Source organism: Ammospiza caudacuta, chromosome 1 (assembly GCF_027887145.1).
Source record: "Ammospiza caudacuta isolate bAmmCau1 chromosome 1, bAmmCau1.pri, whole genome shotgun sequence".
NCBI lineage: Eukaryota > Metazoa > Chordata > Aves > Passeriformes > Passerellidae > Ammospiza > Ammospiza caudacuta.
Window position 1 is genome coordinate 53,567,264 of NC_080593.1, and position 12,263 is coordinate 53,579,526.

The 12,263-nt window shown below is 39.6% G+C and overlaps 1 protein-coding gene across 1 annotated transcript in view; it reads left to right on the forward strand.

Annotated features, from left to right (window-relative positions):
• The window catches only part of GLI3 (GLI family zinc finger 3), a 188,104-nt gene that overhangs the window by 94,380 nt on the left and 81,461 nt on the right, over positions 1 to 12,263 (forward strand). Inside the window, exon 3 of the mRNA XM_058806018.1 lies at positions 3,525 to 3,630. Coding sequence (XP_058662001.1) covers positions 3,525 to 3,630 — 106 coding nt within the window. The remainder of the gene's footprint in view (positions 1 to 3,524; positions 3,631 to 12,263) is intronic.

Here is a 12,263-nt window from a genome sequence, read left to right on the forward strand (position 1 = left end):
TCCTTGCTGAGGGTAAGAGTTTTTTCCTCGGAGTTTAAATGAATTAATGAAAATACAGTCAGAGCAGCTGTCCTGTCTTTGACACTGAGTTTTTCCCCTCATTTTCTAGATAGGTAAAGCATCTTGCACAAACAACTGTGAGTCAGATAGGTTCAGATTCAATTCTAGCCTGACTAGTCTCACTCAATTTTTTATTTACCTACAGTATCAATAATTGTGACAGAACGTGCCATTAATATTCTGATGGTGCCTTTAATGAAATAGTTACTGAGTGGGATATGAAAAGTCAATGTGAAACTGGCTACAGCCTCAGTTACTGCTTTGTAAACTTATTATCTATTTCCATATAAATACACGTCAACCAATTACATTTTATGCCGTTTCAAGTGAATTCCAAGTGAAGCCCTGGATGATGGGTGCTTTGGCAGCTCTCTGATCTCAGAGTCTTTCCATATAAATAAATATTCAGTGCTTTTCAAAGTGGAGTGGTCGTGGGCCCCCAAGCACGTAGAATTTGCCAGCTACTTTTGTGCTGAGGGCTGACCCAACATGGCAGGATTTGATTTCCATCTGTAAAATTGACTCCACCAGTTCTGTAGTTCTGTACATTATTCTCCCTGTCTCCCATTTAGCATGTTAGTCTGCTGACAGTAGAGTACACAGCACTTAGCAGCTGGTTTGTGGAACCATCAGTCAGGAAATTGTATGATAAATAGGAGGTAGCCAGGTTTAGTGGCACTTTATTCTGCTTCAGCAGTTTTAGCCTGACTTTGGAAAAGTCATCATGTGGTTTTTCTTAAGGGTTGCAACAGGAGATGGCTACAGTGTAGTAACTTATTACACATACACTTGAGTTACGATGTTCACCAGCTGTATTGCTCATGTGTAAATAATAAACTGTGAGATGGGTAATTATGTTGGGGTTTGATATGCAGCTCTGCTCCGGACGGCTCAGGGCTGACAGAGACAGCTCCCTGTGCCATGATGGAGTATGGCTGTTTCCCAGATGGAAACTACAAACAAGATGCAACCAAGATATACAAAGGCGCTTAATGTGAGAGGACTCAAAAAGATGTTCTTGGAGATTTATAGCCCATGCATAAATAAAACTTGTTGATGATCTGCGCTGCATAAGCCCCACAGATAAAAATACCTTTTTTTGGGTTGTTTAATACTAAGTTTCCATTTCTCAGTGGAAAGTAAATTAGACATTTAGAAGGGTCAAATGGTGTTTCACTGCACAATTACTAGGACTGCTTTTAATGGGTAGGTGCTCAGGCTGGACATGGTGGGACAGTGAAGAGGCTTGGCATCCTGAGTGGGATTTCATGTTTTGGCCAGGTGAACCACATCCTGTCTGACATGAATATGAGTAGCAAAATCTCTGTGGTCTTACTTGTGCTCTCCAGACTCAGTCTTTGAAGGAGACACATAGGGCAGAGAAGGATTTGCCTGTGCATTTATGACAGTATAAGTGACTTCCTTTTTGCTGAAAAAATGGTGGCAGACTTTATACTGTAAAATACTAAGACATCTTCTTTCAAACCTAGTCCCTTTGGCTTCTGCTGCTGTAGTCAAATGCTAGTTTAGCATGGGAGAGGGTAGGCAGGGAGGTGTGCTAAAACTCACTTCCCATGTCCCTTTTCCCCTTCGCCTGGGTGTCTGCTGGGGAATGTGTTCAGGAGGTGGCAGCAAGCATCAATGACACTCAATGACAGTGTGTTGCCGATCATCTGTGACCCATTTTTTTACCTCCATTGGAGACCATGAGTGATTGGCATGGGCAGTGAAGCTCATAACAGATGGCATGCCAAGGTCCAGTTGGTGCAACAGAGTCAGAATTAAGAATTTTGTGAGTTTGAGCTCCCAGCTTACATCATAAACCACAATTATTTTTCATTTATGGTTCCTAAGTCAGTAAATGGCTGAAATGTACTGTGGCTAGTCACATGCTGATGTCCTTTCACAAAATCAAGCTGTGTAACTGGACAGTCTGTGTCAGATGTTTCCAGGCTTTCTTGAAATACTGGGAATAGTTCCTCAGAAATTATTTCCCCTTCATCCCCTGTGTGAATTCCCTCAGGGCAATGAGGTTTGTTCCTCTCATTCTTCCCGCACTTCAAAAAGCAATAATAAAGCAACCCAACTTTTTTAATCATGATGAGGAAAAATCCTTTTTTTTGTTTTTAAACATCTCTAGTTGAGACCAGGGAACTGCTTTCACAAATAATATAATCTAAGAGGAGATTTAAATTTTGATGAATAGGAAAGGTAGGAAAAATAAAGAAAAGATACTTTCAAGAGCTGGTGGGCAAAATTGGAGTAGAACTAATTTTACTGCCAGTACATGATTGAAGTTTTCTTTTTTTCTAGAAGCATTTTAGTAAATCCATGACATTACCTAATGTTTCCACTTCTCAGCCTTTGGTGTCAGATAAACACATGACATCACCCAAAGTGGCAACTGGGTAATGGTTGTGCAGGATAAGTTTGTTTCATGCCGCTGGAGGTGTTTAGCATTTTGTTGGAATTGTGGGTGTTTGGGGGGCAGTGGTGAGCAGCGTGTGACATTTTGAGGGGCACAGATCACAGCGGTGTGCGGTGAAGAGAGCTGCGGTCTGTGTGAGCTGTGCCCCTCGAAGCTGGGGGACAATCTGGCTGCGGCAGCCGTGGGGAGGGTGATGAGTGCCCATGGGGTGTCAGGGGTGCATTCCCCCTTTTGTCAGCCTATCTCCCAGGCTCTCCAGAAGCAGTGGGAACCAGGAGTTCTGACAGCTGCAAAATCCCCCATCCTGTGAAAGCCATGGAGGACATAGAGCAGGGGAGCTTACTGCAGCCATGAATGCCTGGGTCCCCAGTCATGGGGACAGAGAAAGTACTCTTCCTTTTTAGGAGCTGGGTATGAAATGAGTCTCTCTGTCCTCACACACATTCCTCCAGGTTGAGCCATTGGTGTGGTGCAGTTAAACATCTCCAACATGGCCTTTGCCAGTCACATTTGCCTTTGAACATCATTGTCTGATTCACTCCGGTTTTCCTTATATTTCTCAGCATATCACTTCAGTTTGGCTTTCTATTGTAGGACTGTGTGTACATCTCTTGAGGATATATGTTTTTATTGCATTGTATTCTCTGCTTAGGCTTTTTTTCCTGGGATGATTTTTTTCTTGTTTTAATACAAAATAAATAAATCAGGAATGCTTATGAAAGCTGTGATGGTCCTTTTGATCTGGTGCTTCACATATGGGCACATAATTATTTATTAAAGACTTTTTTAATGCCCTTTTCCATTTAAGCTATAAAAAGAGAATATTAAAATTAGTAAATACATATTCATGCAAACAGTGTGGGCCAAATTTTCCTCTCAGACAGACCTGATTGATAGCAGCATGGAAGGAGATTGTGACCCCTAAGTCATAGCACTCTTAACACATGCTTTTCAGTATCTGTTCTGTCTTTATGAATGTTCTTTGTAAAGAATCATTGGAGATACTCAGATCTGGGAACCTCGCTTGTTTTTTCAGATCCTCCTCACCTTTTTCCAGCATTCCACCCTCCTGTACCAATTGATGCAAGACATCATGAGGGGCGCTACCATTACGAACCATCTCCCATTCCTCCTCTGCATGTGTGAGTATTCAGTGTTCCCCCTTGCTTCCTCAAAGAATGGACAAATACATGAACCTTTGCAATGCTTGAAACCATGTACCTGAAGCACTTTTCCAGTCTTTCCAAAGTGTGAGATTTACTTTTGGAAAGCATTGAGGTTATCTGTTCATAAAGCAAAAACCCATGCAGGTACTTGAGGAATTCCTATTATAATAGGTAACTGGCAGAGGTTACCTGTGTCTTTTGCTGACATTTATTCTTTATTGTGTCATTCTATAAAGGCTAAATTAAAAAGTGCTGAGTCCTGTGAAACACAGCCAGATAAACATGTATCTAATCTGTATTAAGCTTGGTTTTCTTCTTGGCTAAAATTTCCTTTCATGCCAAAGGTTTGTTTACAAAACAACCATTAGGTTGGTTTTCTTCCCTAGTGACTGCTATGAAGCATAATGAAATTTTTGGTAAATTTTCTTAGTCCCTGTTGTGTGCACATATAGGCAGTCGGTTGATTGATGGGAATGTCACCCAAACAAAATGGCAAATGTGATAGAGCACATGGTTTACACAAAGATAAAAGAAATGAATACCAGTGATAACATGCATAGAAAAGGGTGGTAGTGGTGAAATCCTGTAGAAATAAAATTTATCTTATGCCATATGGGGAGACAGGTATCAGCATTGCAGAATAAACCAGTGAATGTGTCCAGAAAACTGCTAAATACCATTAAAAATGGAGCCGAAAAGCAGGGCTTGGTGCTTCACTAAAAGGCTTGATGTATACATTTAATCATATCTACTAATCACCTCTCACACTGAGGAAATACAAGAAGAAAAGCACAAGTAATACTTTGAAGAATAATGCTAGTTGTTTAGATGGCAGATTGCTTTTCTATGGCTATTAGTTACAGCTGTGTAATTACATATATGCAGAAGAAAAATGAAGTTGTTTTAAAACAAGTCCTCCTCTGTGAGCAGAATTAATTGATATTAACAATCCTAACTACATGCCCAAGTACACACACAATATTTTACTAGCAGGTTTTTTTTGGGTCAGTCTTCTATTACTGAATTGTAATTTCAGAGCAAATTTGCCTGGAGGTAAGTAATAAATCTGTGTTGCAGTCTTCTTGGGCATTAGAGGAAAAGTGGGTATTTATAGAACGAGAGAGCACAGAAATTTGTGATTTATTCCTCGGGGTTCCTCAGATGCATCACCATTTACACCACAATCTACCACATAATAAAGTACACTCAAATTCACGCTTAAATTTTCTGCTAAATACTGTTGTAAGCTGAAGGTGGCAGGCTCAGATAGTCATTACAGGGTAATCCTAGATTTTGCATTGCAGTCAATATTCTGCATGGATGGACGCTTTTGGGATCAGCTGGGGGAGATGATCCTGCTCGTTCTGAGGCTAGTGGGGAATTTACCTTTCTCTCTGAATTGGGCAGGTGGGGTAGGGAGTTTTAACCTGCATCAGCAGAGGACCATCATCCTAGACCCAAGTACTGCCCACCAGCTTGGAAGAGGCTTCTGGAAGTCTGTGCCATGTGGGACCCTTCTTGCATTTGCTGAGCTGAGCCCTCCCTGGGGCCTCAGTCCCATGAACCCAGTCCCCAGCAGCCCAACCCACAGCAGGGCTTTCGGCTGGGTAGACCAGTGTTACCTGCTTTGGGTGACTGTGGGAAATCAGGAGCAGTCTACACTGCTCTCAGTGCCAAGACTTCTGTAAGAGCCCCAAAAGATGTTGAAAATGCCTCTTTCATACTTTGTTTGTAGACCCCAAAATCATGCTCCTTCTATGGAAAGGTGCCCTGCTGTGTGCTGTGCACCCCTGCTCCCTGATTAAGTGGTGATTCAGCTGGGCCCTGCAGAGGCAAGGAGGTCTTAGCCAGATATCATGACTGCAGGCAGCTGCTTTTGAAATATACTCTGATATCAGCCCAAGATTTAAGCTCAAAATTGCCTTTATATTGGCCATTTTCCCCCATTAACTTCTGTTCATCCTTTTGCTCATTTGGTTTATGTCACCATTGGAATTATGAGCTGTAGTGGACACTTGGGGCTGTTGTGGTTGATGTAATTAAACATAAGAAGGTAATTAAATATAAAAAGGTAATAAAGCAACTTCAAAAAAAGTCATTTAGACTTCAACATTTTTGAGATGTTACAGTTTGTCATGCTTTTGCAGTTTTCAGGAAAATATATTAATGTATGTACATGTGAGGTAGGCACCCAGTGGTTTTCTTGCAAGTTTTACAGAGCCAGGTGTTAGAAGCACTTAGGATTACCTGGGATCATTTGGAGCCATTACTTGAACTGCTGTCCTAGTACCCATTTAAAAAAAAATAAAGAAGAAAGAACTGAGTTGAGAAGATATTTGAGAATTCTGAGAGAAAATGGCAAGAAACCAGTCAGGAAGCAAATGTTTACTTACAGCTTCAACAATGACTTCATTGTATGAGTGGTTTTCTCCTCAGCTTTGTAGTACTCTCAAGTCTGTGTATGTAATATAAATTAAAAATAAAATTTAAAAAAAGGCATAATTTAGTTATCCAAGCTCCTTGAAATATGTTCCAGAACCTGTCAAGCCTTAGTGGAATTAGTTTAGGTATAATACAAGTGCAGAAAAAATGTGAGGAGGGCCTTGTCTGCATGGTACCTACAGTGTCTGCACATAATTTTGAACACTGGCCAAGTGAAAAAGAAAAAAGAAAGCAGGATTTTTAAAGATGTTTACAGGGCTCTTACGTACTTGCAGCTCTAAAAAGGTGTGTGCATATATATATATATATATATATATATATAAAATTCTTATCGTTTCATTGCTGATGGTCAGAACTGTTGCATCTCAAATTTCAGCCTGGAGCTGAATTTTATAATTTGAGTTATAAACCCTTAAAATAAGGGTTTATGTTTATGATGGAATTGGTGACAGATGCTTATGTATAGTAGGACTAGCAGGCATTGCTGTAATTATGCTATTGTATCCTATCATTAAAGATTTCAATTGAAAGAGGTTTATAAATTGCTCTTCCTCTTAGATAAACCACCCTACATTAAGGCATCAACGATATGGTGCAGAATGAAATTAAAATCTCATAAAATGAAATATGTTCTGTATTAGCTGTTTGACACTTAATTTGCCTCTGAATGAGTAGAGGAAATCACAAATTAACCTGCCTTTGTTTTTCCAGCCATGGCTTATTACGTGTTAGAACAACTGCAATTACAGCCCAATAATAACCCCCAACCCTTATGAATATGTACTGAAATGTGTCACTTTGTGTTACCAAAACCTGTTAGGACTGTGTAGTTATCTTGGAATTTCTGCAGTACATCTCTGGTTTGTACTTCAGGAAGATGTATGCAGCTTGAGTTGTACTTCAGCAGCAATGGATGAATGGCAGAATTGAGGCTGGGGCTTCTGTTTTCCTTTTATGATTGTGTTTTCTCAAATTCAGTTTAAAGAAATCCAGTACACTGTAATTCAGTTTTGCTGCTTTACATTGAACAAGGAGGTTAAATTGTGTGATTAACACCATATGATAAAAACAAACCAAAAGAAACATGGCTTTAAGCAATCGCATTCCTTGCTTTGTTTTTCTTTGTTGTTTTTGTCCAGCTTTTTCCTAATTTTACTTATTTCCAAAACTGATTTCTAAAGTATGGTATGAAAGAAGGAGCTGAAGCTTATCTCTGTTTTGGTCCTTGACATCTAGGTCATCAATTAGAGTGTAGTGGCTTTGCTGGTTGGTGTGCAGTGATTCAAAGTCATGCTGCTGATGAGGGTGATTATTTGAAATTAATACCATGAGTACGCTATTTTTCTTCAAGATCCAAATCACAAATTTGTTATTGGCTAACTCTTCCAGTTGCTTGATGTCTTTGTTTGGAATGAGAGTTATTAGCAGTGAACAGAAGAAGAAGCAGGATGTCTATTTTTATGACAGTGCAAGTGTAAATAACTTCACCGTCCCACAAGTTTTAAAATCTGTCTTAGCTAGGACAAGAGTTTTTATTAGTTAATTTAAAAGAAAAGCTCCTAAGGCAGAGTCAAAATTCTCCTGATGGATTGAAATTCAGCAATTTAGGAAGCTATTGTTGGCCATGCATTCATTCCCATGCTTCAACCAAGTTGCATCAGTAGGTTTTTCCCAGTATGCTTAATTTCAAGGTTGAGTTGGACAGCCTTTAAAGGTGACCTATTCTGATGACTTCAGGCACTGTTACTGTGGCTGTGAAGGGAACACATTCCTACAGAGATGAGGCAGGAGACAACAGTCAGGTGGTAAAATCAGCCACTGCTCTGGGGCAGTGGCTTGTGTAAATCCTGGAGTGGTAGATGCATGTGTTACAGAAGGCTAGGGGAAAGCTAAAGTTTCAGGGCTGAATGCATTACAAGATGCATCATGCATGTTTGAAAATACTCATCCCTTTAGTCTCCATCTATTTCTGCCATCCCTTTTTGCCTTAGCTCTGGACTACACATGAGGAAGAGTGAGCAGGTAACTCTAAGGGAAGGTGCTCTCCATATGCTTACAGTCAAGGGAGAATGCCTTTGCCAGGAGGAAGTTGCATGCTACAGCTGGTATATTTTAGCTCCCTAGGACCAACAATATTCCAAGCTCCTTTTTTTTTTTTTTTCCTAACTGCTGATTGAGACTGGCAAGTTTGGCACTCTAATGCCCTGAAATGATGCACGTGTGGATAACTGTGCATGTGCCTAACACGAGTGTCTTGAACAGACATTTTGAACTTTCTCAATGCTCTGGTACTAAACCAAAGCATGTGTTTTGCTTTCAGTCAGCTCCAAGTTGATAAAAAGGGAGTCCGATTCTTAGGTATGTTATTTCATATGTAGTTTATACACACATCAATTACACAAGGGTGGAAGGAAAAGCAAAGTCAGGCCCAGACACTCAGCTTTCATCATCGTCTGATTTTGGACCATGCAGCAAAATAGGGGATATCCAAATGTGAGAAGATTAAAGCATATCCTTGATTATGGGAGAAACTGCTAGTCGCACATTTGATAGGATGTTTATGTTTTCCCAGCCTTGTCCCTGACATTATGAGTTTTCTTTCCATTTTCATTTCTAAGCTCTAATTTATTTTTTAAAATCTGAGTGTTTAAACCTCTTAAATCTTTTACCTGCTGCTTTACCTCAGTGTACCTCTAAGCTGTAGACTTGGCAAGGAGTTTGTCAGCTTGTCAGAGCATTCATTGATCCTTTCACAGTGGGAAGGAGAGCCCCACCCAGCATGAAAAACATCACTCATTGAATTGGCTTTAATTACTTTAAGACTTGGAATGGGTTTTATGGTTTAGCCAGGAGCCATCAAAGAAGAAAGGCTGGGAAGCTCTTGGGACATGAAAAGATGACTGTAGTTACAGCTTCCCAAAATTATCCGTGAAAGTATTTTCTTTAAACAGGAAGAAATCTTGTATTAAATGTGAAACACCCCAAGAAACCTGTCTCTGGAAGTGAAGTGCAGCATGCAGAATAAGCAGCTGCTCATAGCCTGGAGGATTTTTATAGCAAGTCTCTGAGAAGGAATCAGCATGGTCTGGTGACTCGTTAAGGTTATACAGAATTTGTTACGTGCCACAGATATGCATGTTGTAGGCTCTGCAAGCAGCATGTATCCCTCTTTCCTTAGTGATTATTCAGGGAAGTAAAATACCAGGGCCAGATGCCCACATATAAACTTCAGCAGATAGTTTTCTTTCAGTGCCAGACCTTTTACAAAGCTTGGGAATAGGAAGCTTCTGTCTAGGCTAAAATTGTGGTATCTTACTCAGTGTATAGTTTTGCATCATTTAAAATAGTGAATCAGTGTTTTGTTCATTCTTATGTAGTGGTATTTACCTTAAGATTTGCAGAACGTAAATTCTCCTTCGTTAGCTTTGTAATGCTTGCAGAGTGGCTTCAGATAGTTTTTAAAAACAGAGTGTTTTTAAAAACTATCTCAAAGTGCAAAAAGTTTGGAAAGCAAATTAGTAGTGTCATATATTGAATTGCAGAAAAAAAGGTTAAGTGTTTCTCTTAAATTTTTGATTCTGAGCTACCTTTTAAAATAAAAGAAAGTAGGTTAAGATGTGGATAAAATAGTTAAATAGTTTTGATGTAGCTGTTTTATGAAAGTTGTTACATTCATTTGTTTAGGTAAACTGCAGTTTGAAGTTACTGCACAGTCATTTCAACTCTTCTGTATTTCTCACTGATTTGCTCTCTCTCTTCTAGGAAAAAGCAGTATTTAGGAAAAATGATCTTATTTAATTTCTGCTGAAAAATAAATTTTAGATCAAATAAGGATTCACTGCTAAAATCCATCCCTGTTTTAAGCCAGCACATTTACATGAAAGTCAACAGAATTGCCTCTAAGCACACCGGATTACATTTGGTTCACTGTTTCTGTGGTGGATAATACTTTGTGACATAATCATTTTCTCTGGAGTAGCTAATTGTAATGCCAAGGAACTACAGATTTATAAAGGAGAAACAATAGCAGCAGATAAATATTGCGTTAACAGAGGCTCTTTGTTCTTTTTATGCAGCCAACTTGATTTCGGGCTGTCTGGGGAAGTTGCAGCACTTGAAATTAGGGGAAAATTATGGTGAAATTTTTAATGTAGAAAGAAGAGCTTTTAAAATGTAATGGTTTGTTTTGTCAAAAATTCTTGGTAGAAAGTTCCCCCAAATCTTTGGTTCATGTTTTTTTTTTTTTTTTAATGTTGAGAAAAGCACTCGAGTGGCAGCAGCCCCCAGCCCTAATGAACAAGATGTGCCACCAGTGGCTGGCAGCTGGCTGACCACCTCTCTTCAGCTCTCTGCAGTAGGAACAATGCCCTGTGATGCAGGGGGAGGAAAAATTGGGAAAAGCCCTTGGGAGCACTTCCCCAATGGTATAAAGAGGATCGGTTGCCTCCTCCCCACCTGATACACAGAGAGACACAGGTTTGTCTGGTGGAGCCCAGTGCAGCAGATGGGATTCTTTAGGAGGTTTTTATGAATGAGGCTGTTGCAGAGGAGCAGTTCCGAGGTTTATGGGCAGTGAGGAGTCTATCAGCACTGGCCCTAAGCTGATTTACCCCGTCTGGGCAGTTAACAGTCCTGAGATGAATTCTTGGCTGCCAGTGAGAAGTGGTTCCCTAAGGCAGGCTTTCAAACCAGTGTGAATTAAGGGATGATGGAAGCAAAAAGAATGGCCAGCAAAGCTATGCCTCAGGTCACTGTTCTATGTAACATTTTTCTGTAAACTGAGGAATAACTAGACATGATTACAAGTTGTTTGGGTGCTTGCTGTGAGCAGATGTGTATACAAGTGGGGAAATTTGTGTGTGTGTGCATGCATCCTCTTTACATAATAGGGTGGAATGTCTTTGCTTACATTTGTCATAGACTGAGTAATTTTAAATCTCTGCACTTAAAACTAATGCAAGGAACTACTCAGAGGCTGAGAAAGATGGAAGATTAAAGGTAAAATGTTAACAAAATGCTTAGAAAAAAAATGTTCAACGGCAAAACCTTTGAGAACATGTAGATCATAACCTTAATTTAACATTTAAACAAAAATATATAGAATAGCTGCAATGCTTGAGTTCTGCTGCTTGAAATTTCTATTATCTCATTCTGTTATCAGCTGCAAAGAATGCAAGCTCTAAATATAGTGCACATTCAAAGGCTCTGAGCCTGTGGTTTCTCGGACAAAATTCCTGTGTTCTTTGTGCTGTAGTCAGCAGTATTAGTTGAGTGAGCAGATATTGACTGTGGTATTCACGTGCAGTGAACCAGAAGCAAGCCAACTCTATAGAGGCTGCTGTCAAACTTGTTGCAGTAGCCTGTGAGGTACTGGACTGTGACAGACTCCTTTTTTTTCAGCACAATTCTTCCACTCATGTTAAATCTTGCTTCAAAGAGAGCTGAAATGTTACAGTCTTAGTGGGGATTTTTCTTTATTCTTTTTTTTTTTTTTTTCTCTTTTTTTAAAGTGTACCTGTGAGATTCCTGTGTTGTGAATTGGAAGTTCCCTAAAGTTAGAGTAGGTATAAACTCCAAGAAATGTGAGTGATGAGTAGCATGTGTTAGAAACACAGAGCATCTTCATCACACTCTCTCACTATCTTTCCCTGACTTAGACTCCATCCTCCCCCAACAAAGACATCAAGTCCTAGAATCTTTGGAGTATGGATTGAATGTAGTTGGCACTTTTTCTTCCCCAAAGGATGAAAAAACAGAAGTTAAATTAACACCTTGTTTTTGGCACCACCTACTCATCCTACTGTATTTCTTTTATATATATATATGTGTGTGTGTGTGTATAAGTCTATATTTTTTTACATATCTGTAACAAAACATAGGCTGTCGTAGCTGTGCTTCTGAGGTGTAGGAGACTAACTAGCTGTTCCTTGCATATTCTGTGTTGTGTGATGCTAGATAAAAGCCCCCATGATGCTTAAATTTTGCTAAAAGTGTTGTGTTTTGTGTTCAATGGGATTTTCATCACTGTGCCTCAGGCCAGGCTGAGCTATTGCTGATGACTGATGTTATTGATTGATAGAGGAAACAATCTAAAGAAAAATGTTATTTTGTTTGATTGTTACTTTTAGGATGCATGACCAAGAAATGGCTTGGGACTTTATTTCAGA